Below are 19721 nucleotides of genomic sequence, written 5' to 3' on the forward strand. Positions count from 1 at the left end.
CAGATTGAGGGCAGCCAAAGAACTACTGATCAAAGCTTCATAACATTATGACTGCAAGCCTATCCTATAATGTTTTCTTTTAAATTTTAAATATGTGCTATATTGATCCTCTTACTGGCCCGCCTCACAAGGAAGATTCCCCTTTTATTTTTTCCCCCTTTGAGATTTTGCTTACCGTCTTCAAGCCTCTTCAGGAGACCCAAAAACATGTCCCAGAGTGAGACTAGAGTTCAAGAATGGAATCCCCGGAATCAAGACGCTCTGGGACAAGTTTTGTCCATTTCTATCGCATGGGATCCACATGAGCCACATCCACCTATCTATCTTACTTATTTGGACCCCATCACTGTAGTATCTGAGCATCTACACTCTTTAATGTATTTAGCCTCACATCATCTCAGTCAGGTTTTCCACATTTTGCAGATGGTGAGCCAAGGCACAGAGAAACTAAGTGACTTGCCCAGGGCCACACAGGGTGTTTGTGGTGGAGCAGGAATTGAATCTGCATCTCCCATAGCATTGATTAGCACTCTAATCACTAGAGCATCCTTTTTCTCTTCTCTCAAATGGGTTTGCTAGAGGCCCTTTCCTGAGATATTATAAGGGGACCCTTAGGAGGCCTGATATAGAGGTGACAGGACTGGGGACGGGACTAAGAGTAAAGGCCCCTTACTAAACATTCTGGCATCCATGTTGTGTTCAAAGCCTTTCATTTGTGGCCCAAGAGCACCACAATCAGGAGTGGCGGTTGCAGGTGTGAGTTCTAGACACTTCTAGCGTACTGATGTTCTGGCACTGTTCTCCTGAGAAAGGGGAGGAAGGAGGCACTTGCCTTTGGAGTGGGCTGTTACAGTCCTGCCTGGCTCCTCTTCTGTCTGGGGTAGGGGAAATTACATGCCACTGCCCACACTGGGCTTCTAGGATGGTGCCTGCATCTCATCCATCCAAGTCAATCCTGCCTGGTTTTGCTTCTGCTTAGAGAAAGACAGCCAAGGTGACCTCTGGCTTGATAGGACTGTTGAGAGGGGAAAATGTATCCTACCCCCAGAGGAGGTGAAACTCCCCACTGTGACACTCAGTAAGAAGGGATGAAGTGAAAGAATAAACCTCTCTTTTTTGGCCTAGTTTTCTCCCTAAGCAACTGAAGGGATATCAGCTGCTTCAGTATTTCACAAAAGGAAGCAGAGCTGACAACTTATAAGGCCAAGAAACCTGAGACACAGCTGACATTTAGAAGTTTAAATTATAGAACCAAATTGCTAATTCAGAATTACAGATTTTTTAAGAATTTCCTCAGAAAACCTCTTCAGTGCAAAGGTCTAGTTAACTCTGTCTGCTGCTGTTGAAGCAGAACAAAACTAGTGGGAGCTGCAGGGGGCTGAGCATTCCCTCGTTACCAGTGCCTGACAAGACTGATTCTTTACCCCCACATAAGATACAGAGGCTGAAGTACCTATCATGACAGTTATGTGGATGTTAGCACAATAAAGGATTTCTAATCCCTACGTCCAAGAGGATTTAAAATAGCCCAAAGAAGTAAGGAAGAGAAAATAGCAGATTTAGAGTTTGGGGGGGATCATCAAGTCTAGTCAACTGTAGTGAGCCATTGGAGCTCATCTTGATGTAGATAAAGAAATAACCGATGTCTGCAACACAATGCATATTAAGTGGGATGAACTCATGTGACCTGCCTGATGTTTCTGGGAGAGGGAAACAGTCAGACAAGCATTTCTTTAACATTTGTATAATTACTGAAGTTTTATATAATTAACGTTCAACTACAAAAATATCAAAAATACACTGGTAGGCACTAATCCTGCTTAAAGCTGCTCTTTAAAATCAAGTAATTCCAAAAAACTGGTGAAAATATTTGATCATAACCATAAAAACTATATCCATTAAGCAAATACATAAATAAATCAGTAAAGATTTCTTAGAAACATAGGAAGGCAAATTATTCATGATGAATCTCTATAAATCACCCATTTTATTTTTTTATATTTTGTAGCACCAATTTAATATCCTAGTCACTTCAGTGTAATCAAAGTGATAATATATGCAATAGAAATCAGATTCCACAACACCTAAAACAGATTCCAGAAGTTATGCTTACCTCTGAAGTTAGTGACTGATGACTTTTCATTATTAAATTTATAGTCAAATGTTTAGTTCTTGGAAAGCACTTCCAGGAGCAACAATCTCTAACTGCTTCTCCATGAGTCAACCATTAAATCTACACATCTCCAAGAAAACTGATACTCTATGTAAAATCTTAGGAGCACTTGAGAGGTTTAACAGGAATTTTTCTTCTTAAGTAGAAAAGTTATTTCTTACTATATCAGAGATGGGCAAACTACGGCCCGCGGGACCGTTCTGCCCGGCCACTGAACTCCTGGCCCGGGAGGCTAGCCCCCGGCCCCTCCCCTGCTGTCCCCCCTCCCCCGCAGCCTCAGCTCACTGCACCACTGGCACAAAGCTCTGGGGGGGGTGAGCTCCTGGGGCAGCACAGCTGCAGAGCCCGGTCTGACCCGGCGCTCTGTGCTGAATGGTGCGTGGCTGGCTCCAGCCAGGCAGTGCAGCTGCCTGTCATGGTGCAGCCACGCCACCAGCCGCCAGTGCTCCAGGCAGCGCAGTAAGGGGGCAGGGAGCGGGGGAGGGAGGTTGGATAGAGGGCAGGGGAGTTTGGGGGGTGGTCAGGGGCCGAGGCAGGGAATGGGGGGGGGTTGGATGGGGCAGGGGTCCCGGGGGGGGGGGCAATCAGAAAGGAGAGGAGGGGTTGGATGGGGTGGTGGTGGGCAGTCAGGGGCGGGGGTTCCGGGAACAGTCATGGGACAGGTAGAAGGGATGGTTGGATGGGGTAGGGATCCGGGGGGGGGGGGGGCAGTCAGGAAGGAAAGGGGGAGTTGGATGGGGTGGGGGGAGCGGTGGGGGACAGTTAGGGAAAGAGGTTGTTGGACGGGGCAGGGTTCCCAGAGGGCAGTCAGGAAGGGGGGGGGGGGGTTGGGATGGGACGCCAGGGGGCAGGGAGTCCGGGGGCGGTCAGGGGACAGACAGCAGGAGTGGTGGATGGGGCAGGAGTCCCGGGGGGGGGGGGGGGGGGGGGGGGGGGTTGAGGCGCGTCAGGGGGCGAGAAGCAGGTAGGTCGGATAGGGGCGGGGGCCGAGCCACACCTGGCTGTTTGGGGAGACACAGCCTCCCCTAACTGGCCCTCCATACAATTTCTGAAACCCGATACGGCCCTCAGGCTAAAAAGTTTGCCCGCCCCTGTGCTATATACAGAACATTTACAGCCAACCAAGTGCTTCTACATTCTTTGTAAAAGCACTAATATACTCTCAAATACAGCTTAAAAGATGGCTTTTAGTTTTTCTGCAAGTCACTGTGCAAGTACTATTGCCTTAATACTGCACACCAAACATATTAAGCTTACCTACCTAAATAAGGAATACAAGGAGTCATCTTCAAGCTGTTAATATAGTCTCTAAGTCGTTTGTAATTATCTTCTTTACTCATAACATACTCCAACTTTTCAAAGGTAGTTTTGTCTTTTCGGCTCAATAACTAGAAAAGAAAGACCAAGATAGAAGGGTTGCAGTTCATTTAGGGTTGAGATGAATTTTGCACTTAAAGCAGGATTCAACCAGTTTGTTATATGTGAAGAATACTGAGTATCATCCCAAAAATTACCGCTCTTACTCTTCGAGTATAGAATACATTTTCTCAGAATTTACAAGAAAATTGGTTAGTTTAGGAGTTAAAATTAATTTTTAAATGGATCCTTTAAGAAATTTAGCACCATGTCAAACCTTTTTTTTGGCCTTGAATTATCTTAATAATGCAGACTATTAAAACGTCTATATCAGTTAAAACTCAATGAACTCTCATGCACTGGTTACATTTTTTTAAAGGATTAATTTTTTTTTTACTGTTATTCTCCATTATTGAAAGTGTCTTCTTCAACAGGTATGCACAAATAATGTTCCAATACAAAGAATTCCATGAAGATCTATCCTCTTTCAAAATGGCCACTATCTTCCATTGCTCTCAATAGGAGTGAAGCTAAAAGTCCCCTTAGCAGAAAATGGGAGTGAAGCTAAGTTGATTGCAGGAAATATGGTTGCCCTAACAGCATAGGTCCGTAACAAAGCCCTATTTCACAACCATGCCATTTTGGTTGAGCTATTGATAGTCTTATGGTTTCTTTATCTTGAAACTTCATGACCTGTAAATTTTCCCAATAAGTTTATTTTCCAGTGAAAGAAATAAGAGCATTAAAATCTAGTGAAAATTTTAAAGTGCACTATAATTCTTTAAAATCAATGTATTGCCTGATGCAGACATACTGGTATTCGCATACAAAAATTCTGTTTAGTAAGAGAAAGATGCAATAGGGGCTTGGATCTGCCTTCTCCACAGAAAAGTACAATGGTCTGAGCACAAACCACCTGTGTATATTGTTCTGTCAGCAAAAAGGCAGTTGTATTGGCTCTTTTTGGTCACAGGATCATCAGTTATAACAGAACTACCATTGAGTAGCCACATTAAAGGTTTTATTTCATTTTGGGGCCAAAATTTAAGGAAATGTAGAAAAATGTTTAGATTGACCATTTTGGCAGGAGACTAGGTGTTCAAGTCTCTCAACCAAAGTTTTAGCTATATGTGAAGATGAACAGTAATTAGTAGTTAAAAAAGTGTAATGAGATATCCTAGGTGTGTAGGTACATAACCTTGAAATTTTACACCGCCACTATAACCAAAATCTACCTGGGTTTCCATGACAACGATGGAACAAATCTATGAACTTCTGCAAATATATAATTGCATTTATTTTACACCTTTTGCCTTTCTTGCCTATATTTTCTGCCCACAAACTTCACTAGGATGCAGCAAATATTACACCAGCTTTCAGAGAGATGCCATTTTTAAAGGGAGAGAATTGTCATCCAGAAAATTGTGTTCCTTGAAGTTCTGGCCCTACGCCCATCTATGAAACAGTTGTGTCTTACATCTACTAAGAGAGGTTGCTAGGTTTGGGCTATTGCAGATTTCCAGGGAAAGATACAGAGCTGAGGACAGCCATGAGGATAATGGCTTGTTGGGAACTCATGTAATAGTTTAAACATCTCTGCAGAGAGGAGACTGTGGCAGAGCATAGAGGGAAAAGCAGTCTCTTAGGTAGCTGGAGCTTAAGTCTAGACAATTTAGATGCCATGATCACAGCATGTTTTCAAAATACTTCATTTTTCAAACCAGCATCATCTCCATCTTGTCCATATTTAGTTGGAGGTCTCACCATTTGAGTTAGCAGCACCTCATGCTCAATAACACTGAAGACTTCTGTATATTTTAAATGTATTGGGCTACTGTTAGAGCTCAAAGTATTAGCAAGGATGTCTGATTTTTCCACTATTCTCAGGCTCCAACATTTGGGACATGAAGTTTACCTTTTAGGTTTGTCTTCTCAAAATGGGTATTTGCAGCATGATTAGTCTAGACGAATTCATGTCTTTTCACCATGTGTAAGGACCTGCGTTTCTGGTTTATATTTTTTCTAAAGTTTCCAGGAAATGTATCAGTATTTATTTCAAACATTTAAAAAGGGTGAAAAAATCAGTGCAAAAATTTACCTGGAAAACTGTGAAGTTAATATCAGGGTTAATATTGGAGGACAGAACAACAGGGGAGGGAAGGAATCAACAAATAGAAAAAAAAATTGTTTATGGAACAAACTATTGGTGATTTGTGCAGTTATGCTTGACATAAGGGGCTTCATCAGTGTGAATTCCAAAACTCCAGGGTAGCAAAGGCTTGCAGCAGTTTTTTCAATACTCTCAGATTGCAAAATCATCATCTTTCCTGTGTCAGAGGTGGGATACAGGGGCTAGGAGCCAAGAGAGCAGATCCTAGTTCCTGAGATACAGTCCCGCCATCAGCAAGGGTGCTGCCACTATCTTCCTCGCCGCAACATGCCCACCTCCACTTATCTCCCTGGGGCTGCACAGGAATCAGAGTGACCTGTTCCCAGCCTGGGAACAAGCTCTGGTTGGTGAAGCAGACAGAGCTCTGTGCCCTGGGGTTCCTTTCCATGGAGTGTCATATCTCTGAGCTCAACTACTCACAGGTGTTATCATGGGGGTGGGAAGAGGATGCTCAGAGGGGAGACGGTGTGCCTGATACAGTGACAGCAAGCAGGGGGTGGGGGAGGAGGATTGTTCCCAATGATTGTTCAGAACTGCCTTTTTTGAGGAGTTTTGTGGGGAAGAGGAGACAAGTAATGTTGCAGGGGGAGATCCTCAGAATCTATAAGGAAGGTCCCCACTCTACAATTTTAAGACCCCATATGTTTGAAGAAATACCAACACACATGAAGAAAAAAATTACTTACCTTACAGTAACTTGTTCTTTGAGTGATTGTGCACATATACATTCCACTGTAGGTGATGCAGTTAGCAGTTCCCTTATAGGACCAGGAACTTTGGCTCATCCAAACAGAGACTGTAATACCCGATTTGCCAAAGCTGACTTCATTGTGAGAGGGATGAGTGATGGCATAAAGAGTGGAAAGTACATGCAGATGACTACATGTACAGTATGCATACATTAGTTATTGGAACATTGCTCAGGAAAGCTGATGAGGTGGAGTAAGTTGCTATTCTTGATGGAGAAGAGAAGAGACTTTAGCAAGATTGTAAAAAAATTTTAAACAGACAGAACCCAAATGTGAGATGCATTGAGATGATACTGACTGACCTTTAATTATTTCAGTATAGTTTACAAAGATTCGGGGGGGGGGGGGAGGGGGAGAGACCTGAAGGATCTAGCGTGGTCCAAGTAAAATGCAATGGAGTGAGTCTTCAGCCTCAGATGAATGGAGGCTTGGTCATTTTTTTTTTGCGGGGGGGGGGGGGGGGGGAATCACCAAAATTAATAATTTGGCTTAGATGGAAGGCTGAGGTTGCCCTAGGCAGAAACTTGGATATAGCTTAACGGATACCTTGTCCTTATGAAAGACTGTGAAAGGAGGATCATCCAAGAAAGGGTGAAGTTCTGAAACCCTCCTTGCAGGATTTATATCTAGCAAAAACACCACCTTTATTGACAATGAATGTAATGAATGTAGGCTCTCAAACAGGGGCCATCGATTTGGAGAGAACTAGATCTAGATACCATACTGATACAGAAGCAGACAAGGGAGGGTAAAAGTTGATTAGGCCTTTCAAAAACCAAGAAATGAGGGGATGAAAGAAGATGGAAAAAACATCTACTGGTGGCTATAATGCAGAAATAGAGGCTAGGTGAACTATCACAAAATTATTTGAAAGGCCTGATGATTTAACAAAGACAAATGCAAAGTGCTCCACTTAGGAAGGAAAAATCAGTTTCACACATACAGAATGGGAAGAGACTGTCTAGGAAGGAGTACGACAGAAAGGGATCTAGGGGTTATAGTGGACCACAAGCTAAATATGAGTCAACAGTGTGATGCTGTTGCAAAAAAAGCAAACGTGATTCTGGGATGTATTAACAGGTGTGTTGTGAGCAAGACACGAGAAGTCATTCTTCCGCTCTACTCTGCGCTGGTTAGGCCTCAGATGGAGTATTGTGTCCCGTTCTGGGCACCACATTTCAAGAAAGATGTGGAGAAATTGGAGAGGGTCCAGAGAAGAGCAACAAGAATGATTAAAGGTCTTGAGAACATGACCTATGAAGGAAGGCTGAAAGAATTGGGTTTGTTTAGTTTGGAAAAGAGAAGACTGAGAGGGGACATGATAGCAGTTTTCAGGTATCTAAAAGGTGTCATAAGGAGGAGGGAGAAAACTTGTTCACCTTAGCCTTTAAGGATAGAACAAGAAGCAATGGGCTTAAACTGCAGCAAGGGAGGTCTAGGTTGGACATTAGGAAAAAGTTCTTAACTGTCAGGGTGGTTAAACACTGGAATAAATTGCCTAGGGAGGTTGTGGAATCTCCATCTCTGGAGATATTTAAGAGTAGATTAGATAAATGTCTATCAAGGATGGTCTAGACAGTATTTGGTCCTGTCATGTGGGCAGGGGACTGGACTCGATGACCTCTCTAGGTCCCTTCCAGTCCTAGAATTTTTGAATCTATGAATTTCAGGTGCAGAACATAGTCCAGCACATGTGTAACCTCTGTGAGATGGGGCAATAAACTGTGGGATTGTACCCAAATGGAAAATCTCTTCCACTTAGCTGCATACCTGGCTCTAGTGGATTCCTTTCTGATGCTCACCAAGATGATTTGAACCTCCCAGCAGCAATTTCTTCTGAGTGTTCATGCAGTAAGGTGGAAAGATTTGAGGTTTGGATGTAGAGATTTGCCCTGGTGCTGAGTTAGAAGTTCTGTGACCAGTAGTAGTAGTTATCGGTGAGGGGATAGACAGTCGATGTAGATCCATGAACCAATATTGGCTTGGCCATGCTGTTTCAATAAGGATTAACAACACCCTTTCTTGTTTCAGTTTCCTCAGTAATCTTGGAATGAGAGGAACTGAAAGAAATGCAGATGCGGGTGTCCAGACCAGAGAAGAAAACTATCTATGATGGAACTTGGGCTGAGGCCCGCCCTGGAGCAAAACCTCATGCATTTGCTGTTGAGGTTGGTCACTAGCAAGTCTATTACTAGATATACCCAGCAGTGGAAAATCTGAAGAAGGATGTCTTTCTTGATTGACCACTCATGTTGGTCTATGAAAACCCTGCTGAGGAAATCTGCTAGCATGTTTCTTACTCCCAGAAGGTGAAAGGCCTTCAGGGAAACATTGTGAAGGATTCACAAATTCCAGACGAGGACAGCCTCCTTGCATAGTTGGGAGATTCTTGCTCCTCTCTGCTTGTTCAAAAAACAAACATGTCAGTGGTGTTGTCTGTGAGAATTTGTACCATTGGTTCTCAACGGTGGGTATAAGTATCTCACAGGCCTGATGAATAGCTCAGAGCTCCAACATGTTTATGTGGAAGGAAACCTCCTGAGGTGACCAAGAAGCTTGCACCTGAAATTGACTGGGATGCATCTACCAATGGCTGGGGGGCCCATCTGTTACCAGAGTAACAGTTGGTTCTCAGGACAGAAATGCAACTCCTCTACATACATTTTGTGGATCCAGCTACCAATCCAGGTACGCAAATACACATGTCCAGAGGATTTCTTGGTGATACACCAAATCGTGTCAGGTCTGCAGACAGCAAAAGTGAAGTCTGCCCTGTGAAGTTACATATATGTATGAGACCATGTGACCCAGGAGCTGAAGGCAGGCAGGCACTGTTCTTCTTGTCCTGGACTTGAGGTTACAGATTGATATTGATAACAATCCCTTGGGAAATCAACCAGGGCTGTTCTGGCATCGAGGTCTACTTCTATGAGTCATGAGTTGAGTGGGTTTTTAACTGTGATTTCCCAAATTTAGTTTCAGCCCTAAATGGAAGAACATTAGTCTGATGAGTAGGACATTGCTCTGGACCCAGTCGCTTGATAGAGCACAAACTACCCAATTATCCAGATAAGTAAATATTTGAATGCTCAAACGATGGAGGTAGTCTGCTACCACCAACATGCATTTGGTGAAGAACATCGGGGATGAAGAGAAACTGAAGTAGAACACTATTTACTAGTAATGGTTGGTGCCTATAACAAATCAAAAATACTTTCTGTGGCAGGGATATATTGTGACCATCCTGAACTTGATTTTTTTTTTTTATGAAATAGTTCAACTTTGGGGTGAAAGCATTTCTTCAGGACCAGAAAGCACCAACAACAGCCTTTCCCTCTGTGTTGGCAAGGAACTTCTTCTATTGCTTCCAATTCTAGAAGAGACCATAGTTCTTGAAGTAACACAAACTTATGAGGGGGATCCCTGAAAAGGGATGGGGAAGGCGGGTTGGGAAAAGGAAGGTAAGAGGTGAATAGCATATCCCTCCCTTAAAGTGCCGAGTACCCACTTGTCCAACATGATGTTTTCCCAAGCATAGTAAAACAGAGACAGGCATAATCCAAATGGAGGAGATATCATCAGTATACATTTCTTGATCAAAAAATCAAAACGACTGCTTCGAGGTTGCAGATGTCTGGTGGGAAGGCCCTGCCACAGCCAAAGATAGCTGGTGACCTCTTTTTATCAAGGTCTCTGATGAAAAGAGGTTCTAAAGTAATACTGCGGCATAAACTGCTTCTTTTTCATAACTGGTCTATGAACTCCTAAAGAGCAAAGCATTGCACAACAATCTTTTAGTGTGCACACAGCATTATCTTTTTTTTGTTTGTTTGTTTTGGTCGAAAACAGTTTAGACCCCTCAAATGATAAGTCTTGTATTGTATTCAGTAGCTCCTTTGTAATGTCAGAATCCTGCAACCAGGAATGTCACATGGAGACTTCAGTGCTCATAGAGTGCAAAGTGGTATCAGCCTCATCTATTGCTGCCTGAAGGAAAATGTAGTTTGAGGGCCACCTTACAGCACAAAGCTAGAAACTGGTCCCTAAATTCCTCTACTAACTTATCAGCAAACTTAAAAAGAGAAGAGAAATGAATAAAATTATATTTTGAAGAAAGAGCCTGATAATTGTCAACTCTCAAGAGTGGCAGAATAGTTTAAGCCACATAAATCCAGTTTCTTAAACTCCTTATCCTTTGGAGTGGACTTATTATCAGGCTGACAAAACTATTCATTAGCAGTCACTACCACCAAAGAATCAGGAATTGGAGGAGTAAAAAAATACTCAAAATCTTACTGAGGGACCTGGTATCATCTGCCCACTCAGTTGGCCATGAGGGATATAGAGACTAGAGTATGCCAAAGATTCTTTGCTGGCTGTAGTAAGGCCTCATTGATAGGAAGGGCAACCCTTCCTGAAGTGGGAGTCTGCAGTACATCAAGGAAGATATGTGTATTCTCCGGCACAGGTTCTGCCTGCACCCTAAGGCCTAGTCTTCACTTACCGGCTGGTCCGGCGGCACGCCATCGATGTTCTGGGATCGATCCCGGAAGTGCTCACAGTCGGCGCCGGTACTCCAGCTCGCCGAGAGGAGTACGCGGCGTCAACGGGGGGAGACTTCCGGCCGCGTCTGGACCGCGGTAAGTTCGGACTAAGGTACTTCGAATTCAGCTACGTTATTAACATAGCTGAATTTGCGTACCTTAGTCCGAAGTCTGGACTAAGTGGGGACCAGGCCTTAGAGAAGCACCTACTCTCATCAGATTCTGGAAGACTTCAAAATTCTCTTAGGGGGAAGGTAGGGAGGGGAGAAGAGGGGAGAAAGAGAGACTGACTCTAGAGTAAACACGTTGTCCAGTGAAGAGGAGGAAATACAGGGAGGAGCATCTAAGGGTTCCTCTAGTAATTCTTCCTCCTTCATAGATTCCATCACAGCAGGTTGAGGGATGGCTGCAGGATACTAAGAAGATGCCTCTTGTACTGAGGGAGGAGTATACCTCCTCCTAGAAAGGGAATGGAGACAGAGGTCTAGAGTCTCTTGGAGCAGCCCAAGACAAATAGAACCATGGAGAAATAGGGCCAGGGAAGATATTTAGGTGACCGAAAAGCCGATTAATAGGTCAGTGCTGGGTATATCTTCAGTGCAGAGTGCGTCGTCGGCACAAATACTGGAGCCAGCTGCAGCAGAGGAGAGTCAGGCAGGGAAAAACAAAGAAGATCCCTAACTGCCCATACCCAGGGAGTAGAAGGCTCCCCACATGATCATATTGATGCCAACAGTGTTGGTGAAGCTGAAGTATACTGGACAGTCTGAGAAGGACCGGCACAGCTGAGGACATCTGTCTCAATGGCTCTGATGGAATTGATGGTGCCATCTCAAATGGGACCGATGAACACTTCAATTTGTGAAGCTTCTAACCATTACCAGAGGACTTAACAGATGACTTTCTGGGAGAAGAGATTGAGACTTAGAGGTCTTGTCATAGTCAGAATGCTCTGACCTGGACAGAGAAGGGGGAAACAATGTTTACTATCAGACTTGTGTTTGGACTCAGAAGTAGTTGGAGAGACACTCCAAGTTAATCCAGAGTCTCCTGGATCACAATTGGGACCTGGCTCAGACACGGGTCACATTGCCTCCTTCAAGAAGTGAATCTTAAGATGACAGTATCTCTGCTTTTCAGTTTGGGGGGGCGGGGGGAGATGAAAGTACAAATAGGGCATTTGCCTCTCACATGGCCCTCACATAGACAAACCAAACAGCTCTTGTGCCTATTTGTGATATGGATATCAGCCCTACACATGACAGTTTAAAATCTGGGGATTTTTTCCATAATAAATCCTCCAGGTTCTAATAAAAACTATAACTAATTATAGTATGCTAAATATACTAAATGTATACACTACAAGTTTTTTGAAAGCTGGATAATCGAAGCTAACACTATGGGAGCCCCAACTCTCACAACAGGAAAAGGAACTGAGAGAGAGGCAGTGGACACACCCCTTGCATGCCCTGACCTAAGAACTTGGGGAGAGCAGGGGCACATGGGCCACCTAGTGGTACTGATGGCAAAAAGTGTGTAATTTTTGTGCACTGGAACACAAACACCTACAGTGGAACATGTATGTGCACAATCACTCAAAGGAGAAGTTTTCATTATTATTTGAACTGTAGTAGTGCACAGGGGGTTACAACTGTGGCTCAAGGCTCCATTGTGCTAGGCACTATACATAACTACAAAAACGTGTTCCTTCCCCTGAAGAACTGACTGTCTTCCTTCTAGAAGGACAGGCTCCTGGCCTATCAGGGATTCATTGTCATGTGAAGAAGTCACTTCTTGTGTGACCTTTTTGGATACTGTTTGGGAAGCATCTTCTAACTCCGATAGAATAAAAGGGATGAAAGAACTAGCAGCAAAAGTTATGAACAGGATGAAATTATTCATTAGTTAATTGTGTTTTTTTCAAAGTGGGTCAATTAGGCATAATCTTGTTGATATTTTATGCAGCCCTCTAGGTTCTTTTTGAGGAATTCGACATGCAATTTCACCCCAAAGGGTTCCTGTATCTAACTGCCTTGTTATGGTGGGATACAGATCAGAAGTCCTGAAATATAAGTATCCGCTTTCTAAAGTAATTCAGAGGAGACATCTACAGAGACTGTGGCAACATCAGAGGTAGTGTCATAAGGAAAAGCAAGAGCCAATTTAATGGATCTTAGGGTTTTGTTTTTTTTAAATCATTTCTCTCCAGTCCCTTTTCATCATAGAATGCAGAGAGTGATAGATAAGGCTATGGCCAGACATGTGTGGTCAGTATGTTCCCTTTGTGAAGGTATTTATACTGAGGCCAACCACCTGCAACAATCTGACCTATTGTCCTTGTAGTTGAAACAGCCAAAGTTTCTCTGCCACTGAGGTGAAAATGACCAATAGAACCTTGTAAAAGGCCATTCCAGTATCATGCATGTTGGTGGCAAAGATACAGTTATGTGAACAATGACAACAACGGACATGACTACCTGTAGCGCAGTGGGGAAGGATTTAGAGCCTCACTTTAGAGAGCTTTCAGTCCTGCAACCCACTAATTCTTTCAGAATGCTTGCTCAGTCCACTTTAATTAGAATTTCCCTATGCTGAGAATGGTCTTGTTGAGATGTAAAAAGGAAGAGTCGATTTTAGAAGGCAACACGTGTTTGGTGACAATGGGTTTGCTTACTGAACCCATTAATTTTTAAAGGGGACTCTGTTGAGGACTCTTTTCCTCTCTGGATAGTGAGGAATGAGTCCACTATTTTGTCCAGGAATCTGGAATAGGTAAGGCAGACCAATTGCATCTATATTTCGTTTTCAGGTCTCTTTGTATAAACTGAGATGCTCAATCTGTCAGTTTTAAATGGGAGTGCACAAGATCTACTTCGTCCCCCATAGCTTCATTCAGGAAGAGAGGACTAGAGTCATAAGATTCAAAATGTTTCAAGAGGGAGTGGGAAATGTCAGCTTCTTCAGCTGAAGGTTTTGGGGATTGATTGCATTGCATGACCTGCTCCACAGATGACAATGCTGAGTTAGTGCTTCCTATCTTTAGAAGGCTTTCCTTCCTCTTTATATATTGAGAACCAGATGGAAATGTTACTTCCAAAAGAATTTACACAAACTGGATTTCAAGAGAGAAAGCTTTCTGAAGAGGAGCTCACCTCAGGAAAGTCTGAAGTGTTAAAAACACTTTTCCAGAAATGGGAGAAGAATCAGTTCTCCATGAAAATCAAAGATTTTTCAAAAACTGGATTACCTGAGATTTCAATGGTCAGAGGAAAGGCTGAGCTGGCTTTAATTTGAGCATCCCCTGATGGAAGCCTGAGACACACCCTTGTGATATGGATGGTCATCCTAGCAGAGAGTGCAAAATGGAATAGGCAACGGGCTTGTGGTTAACCAAGACAGACTGGGGGAACAGAAGGGAGGAAATTAAAAATAAATGGGGGGGTTGGGGATTCTCTCCCAGAACACCTTGAAACACCAACTGAAATTTTTTGAATTTTTGACTATTTTAAGACATTCTGACACAAAAAATGTTATACAAAAAAAAATAAGGACCTGCATGGTGTTTACTTGGAATTCTGAGCAAGCCTAACTTGCCTGAGGCGAATTATATTCAGCTGATTACTGAAGCTTATACCATCCTACATGGTCATGAATAGTGTACGTTAACTGAAAAATACTACCCTTCACAATGCCTCCTGGCTTGCAGGAATATAGCACTCTGGTAACATATAAGACAGTTACCTATTCCATAACTGGTGTTCTTAGAGATGTGTTGCTCATGTTACTCCACAATAGGTGTGCGTGCGCGCCATGGGGACAGGTGCTGGAAGTTTTTCCCCTAGCAGTACCCGTAGGGGGGAGCGCCCCCGGCAACCCCTGGAGTGGCACCTGCCTGGCACGGGATAAGGGGAGCTGTGCGCTCCCCCCACCCTCAGTTCCTTCTTGCCAGACAACTCCGACAGAGGGAAAGGAGGGTGGGATGTGGAATAGACATGAGCAACACATCTCGAAGAACACCAGTTACGGAAAAAGTAACTGTCTTTTCTTCTTCCAGTGATTGCTCATGTGCATTCCACAATAGGCGATTCCAAGTTGTATCTGCTGGAGGTGGGTAGAAGTTCACAAGTTCCCAGGATGAAGTACAGCCCTGCCAAACCCAGCGTCGTCCCTGGTCTGGGTGACTATCGCATAGTGCGAGGTGAACGTGTGAACCGAAGACCACATGGTGGCCCTACAAATGTTCTGGATGGGGACGTGGGCCATGAAGGCAGCCGACGAGGCCTGCGCCCGAGTCGAATGTGCCCTGACAATGGGTGGCGGGGGAACACCCCCCAGTTCATAACAGGAACAGATGCACGAAGTGATCAGAGGACAGCCTCTGAGTGGAAATCGGCTGGCCCCTCGCGCGCTCAGCCGAGGCGACAAACAGTTGCAAGGACTTTTTGAACGGCTTAGTCTGCTCGAGGTAGAAAGCCAGAGCCTGCCGCACATCGAGTGTGTGGAGATGGCGCTCCTAGCTGGATGCGTGAGGCTTGGGGCAGAGGACTGGTAGAAAAATGTCCTGACCCATGTGGTAGGCGGAGACCACCTTCAGCAGGAATGCGGGGTGTGGACGGAGCTGGACCTTGTCCTTATGAAAGACCATGTACAGCGGCTCGGAGGTCAGGGCCCTCAAGACTCGCCTGGCCAATATGATTGGAATCAGGAAGGCCACCTTCCACAAGAGGTGAGACCAGGAGCACGTGGCCAGTGGTTCAAATGGGGGCTCCGTGAGATGAGCAAACACCAGGTTTAGGTCCCACTGTGTGACTGGGGGTCTAGAATACGTAAAAGACGGTCCAAACCCTTAAGGAACTGGCCAGTCATAGCATGGGAAAAATACCGTGTGCCCTTGCACCGGCGGATGGAAGGCCAATACGGCTGCCAGGTGCACCCTGATCAACGAGGGCGCCAGGCCCTGGGTCCTCAGGTGGAGGAGATAATCAAGGATAAGCTGGATTGGGGCGGTCACCCTGGTCCACCGCCCACCTAGAAAATTGGGTTCACTTCGCCAAATAAGCGTGGCGAGTGGAGGGCCATCTACTTTTGAGGAGGCTGAGCTGAACCTGGTCCGAGCATGTCCATTCCTCTCCACCTAACCACTGAGCAGCCACACCGTGAGGTGAAGAGCCGTTAGGCTGGGGTGTAGGCGGCGGCCCTGGTCCTGAGAGAGCAGGTCGAGGCGGAGCAGCATCGGTGGAGCTTCCGCCAGGCCCGTGAGGGTCCCGTACCAATGCTGCCTGGGCCTTGTCCGACTATCTTCTCCAGGACCCTGCTGATTAGGAGGAATGGGGGAAAGGCGTAAAGAAGCCGGCCTGACCATGACAGGAGAAAGGCATCGGCGATAGCGCCCCTACCCAGGCCTCCCACCCCTCCCAGCAGAACTGGGGACATCACCAGTTCTGCCGAGTTGCAAATAGGTCCACCTGGGGAGTTCCCCACCTTCGGAAGAGCCAGTGGGCCACTTCCGGGTGGAGGGACCACTCGTGTTGCGAGGAAAAGTCCCTGCTCGAGCGATCCACCCTCTCGTTCCGGGCGCCCAGTACGTGGAAAACCTTCAGGTGGATGTCATGGGCTATAAAGAAGTCCCACAGCCTGAGGGCTTTGCGGCAGAGGATCAGGCCCCGCCTTGCCTGTTGATATAGAACATTGAGGCTGTGTTGTCCGTGAGGACCCCGACTACCTTGCCCTCTAGGTATGAGCGGAAGGCCATACATACCAGCCGCACTGCCCTGAGCTCCTTGACGTTTATATGTAGGGTCAGGTCTTGAGCTGACCACAGACCTTGGGTCTGAAAGTTCCCCACGTGAGCCCCCCAACCCAGGTCCGATGCATCAGACACCAGCTCCAATGATGGGGCCCTGCCCCTGAACGGGACCCCTTGGAGCATGTTGTTTGGGGTGGACCACCATCGTAGGGAGGCTATCAGAGTCCGGCACGGTGAGGACCTTGTCCATCCTGTCCATGGCCTGGGAGAACTTCGAGGCCAACCAGAGCTGGAGGGCCTCATCCTGAGTCTGGTGTAACAGACCATGTACGTGCACGCCGACATGACCCAAGAATTGCAGGCAAACCCTGGCTGTTGTCACCGGGAACCTTGTGACTGAGTCTATGACACCTTTCAGGGTCTCGAACCTGTCTGGCGGGAGAGAGGCCCTGGCTGATTCTGTGTCCAGGAGCACCCCGATAAACTCTATGCGTTGGACCAGGACTAACGTGGACTTGGTGTTGTTTACCAACAGGCCCAAGGCAGTGCATGTGGACAGGAGGAGCGCCATGTGATCCCTCACCTGCGACCGGGAGGTGCCCTTGACAAGCCAATCGTCCAGATAGGGGAATATTCAGACTGCCGTCTGAGGTAGGCTGCTACCACCGACATGCATTTTGTAAAACACCCTGGGGGCAGTAGACAGACCAAATGGAAGGACTGTGAATTGGTAATGGCAGGGCGCCCCACAGACTGAATTCGTATCGGCCCAGGAGAGCCTGATGGTTTGCCACTTGTAACTGGAAGCTCGAAGATGAATAAATTTTCCTTCCGAAAGAGTCCAGTCTGAGAGGTTTTTTTTCTTTGGGGTCAGGGCTGGCTGACCCTGCCGTTCCCTATGGTTAACCGACTCGACCACCAAGGAGTTGGGCGCCGGGTGGGCATACTAGTACTCGTGCCCTTTAGTGGGTACAAAGTACTTAATGTTCCGCCTTTTTAGAGATGGGGGCCAATGAGGCCGGTGTTTGCCACAGGGCATTTGAAATCAAAGCCACCCCTTCATGGAAAGGCAAGGTCACCCTATCCGGTGCCGATAGGACAACACGTTAAACAGGGAGTCCAAGGGCTCCTCCATCTCCTCTGCCTGGAGGTGTAGGCTCGCTGCCACCCTCTTTAAGGCCCTAGAGTCCTCCTGCGGGACATAGGGGGGCGGGGCCGCAATCGCCTCCTCCGGGAGGGCAAAGAGGCCGGTGTGGTGCTCTGGGTGTCGGCCGGCACCGGAGGGTCCACCACCTGCTTGGACTCCAGGCATGGTGCCGAGGACTTACGTCCCACCGACTCCTTCCTCGGGGGTCTGGAGAGGGAGGCCGACAGTGCTTCCAAAGCTCCAGCCACCAAGCGACCCCCCACCGAGGGCTGCGCCAGAGGCCATGGTGCCCACTGGTACCATTTGGCCGGCCACGATGCTCGGTACCACTGCACCTGCTGTGGCACCGGCAGGACCAGCTGTCCGGGTTGGCCAGCCTGGCCCATCAAGGGACGGCTATGGATGGAGACCTGGCTGGCGTAAGATCCGCTGCTGTCCCCTGTGGACAGGGAGTGGTGCCGACTGGTCAATGGTACTGGAGGGTCGCCGCATATCAATGCCACAGTGCCGGATACCGGTTTGGAGCAGCGTTCCAGGGTCGGGGTCAGCGCCGACTCCATCAGGATGGCCCGGAGCCTAATGTCCCTTTCTCTTTTGGTCTGAGGCTTAAACGACTTGCAAATCTTGCACCTTTTGCTGATATGGGTTTCTCCCAAGCAGCGCGTCTGCGTGCGGGTCTCTCCTTGGCATAGAACGCCTGCAAGAGCTGCACAACTTAAACCCTGGGGCATGGGGCATGCCCTGGTCCGGGCACACTGACTAACTAAACAGCTAACTAACTACAGGTACTAACGTTGATCGAACGAACAGTTCTGTGGACAAGCTACAGCAGAGCTGGAGCAGAGCAGTTCCGACACACCTTCACTGGTGGCAAGAAGGAACTGAAAGTGGGGGAAGCATGCAGCTCCCCTTATACCGCGCCAGGCAGGTGCCACTCCAGGGGTTGCGGGGGGCACTCCTCCCTACAGGTACTACTAGGGGAAAAACTTCCAGCACCGGTGCACGTGGTGAGCATGCACAGCTATTGTGGAATACACATGAGCAATCACTCAAAGGAGAAAGTTCTGTACACCGATATACCCTCGCTGAGAACGGTCAGCCGTCATTTTACAAGTCAATTCATGTGTATGCCTTACACGCAAGTATTTCAATTGCTGATTAAACCTTACCGTGTTTGAATACATTGCAAAGGATGAAGACCATCTGTATGGCTATGCAGGCACATAATTTATGGCAAAATCAGACAATTTTCTTGCCTCTGCAGTAGCAATTAGCAAAAGGTAGTCCCAAAATTGTTCTGACTAATGAAACTTGTACAGAAAAATCATCTTACTTTCTATTTTAGCCAAATATAGTGTAGCAGAGGGAAAAAATTGCCAAACAAAAAGAACTTCACACTTTCAAATTTTGATATTAAAAAAGAGACATGCAAATATACTGTTCAGTACATTTACTACAACTATGAAATATCATATTTGGAAACACTGAAAAAAGATCAAATTTAGTTATCAGCGATAGAAACAAGAAAATTACTTATGGGATCTGAACAAGTAATTTTTGGACATTTATTCTCTATAGCTAAAAAACTCCAACAATATGATCTCTTGCATGATTAAAATACAATTCTCTTTGGCCTTCATAATATTCCAACAACTAATACAAAATAGCATTTGGCCAAATTAGGAACCATTGTATTTAACAGAATCTGCAGGGAACAATTTTTCAAAGGAAAATATTTCAATGTCAAAATGTAAAAAGGCTCAAGAGGAGAATAGAGACTTAAATGACTAGAAACACATTGTACGCAGTACAACTGAACTCAAAAGTATCTTTAAT

General features: G+C 45.9%; 1 protein-coding gene across 17 annotated transcripts in view; it reads right to left on the bottom strand.

Moving 5' to 3' along the window:
- The window catches only part of RALGPS2 (Ral GEF with PH domain and SH3 binding motif 2), a 286135-nt gene that overhangs the window by 146671 nt on the left and 119743 nt on the right, over positions 1–19721 (bottom strand). For all 17 annotated transcript variants that reach the window (XR_010590027.1, XR_010590025.1, XR_010590028.1 and 14 more), the window contains one exon: positions 3435–3561. Coding sequence is in view for 12 of the 17 variants with exons in the window: in XM_005304201.5 (XP_005304258.1) it covers positions 3435–3561 (127 nt within the window). In the remaining 5 variants the exon portion in view is untranslated. The remainder of the gene's footprint in view (positions 1–3434; positions 3562–19721) is intronic.

The sequence above is a fragment of the Chrysemys picta genome, chromosome 8 (genome assembly GCF_011386835.1).
Source record: "Chrysemys picta bellii isolate R12L10 chromosome 8, ASM1138683v2, whole genome shotgun sequence".
NCBI lineage: Eukaryota > Metazoa > Chordata > Testudines > Emydidae > Chrysemys > Chrysemys picta.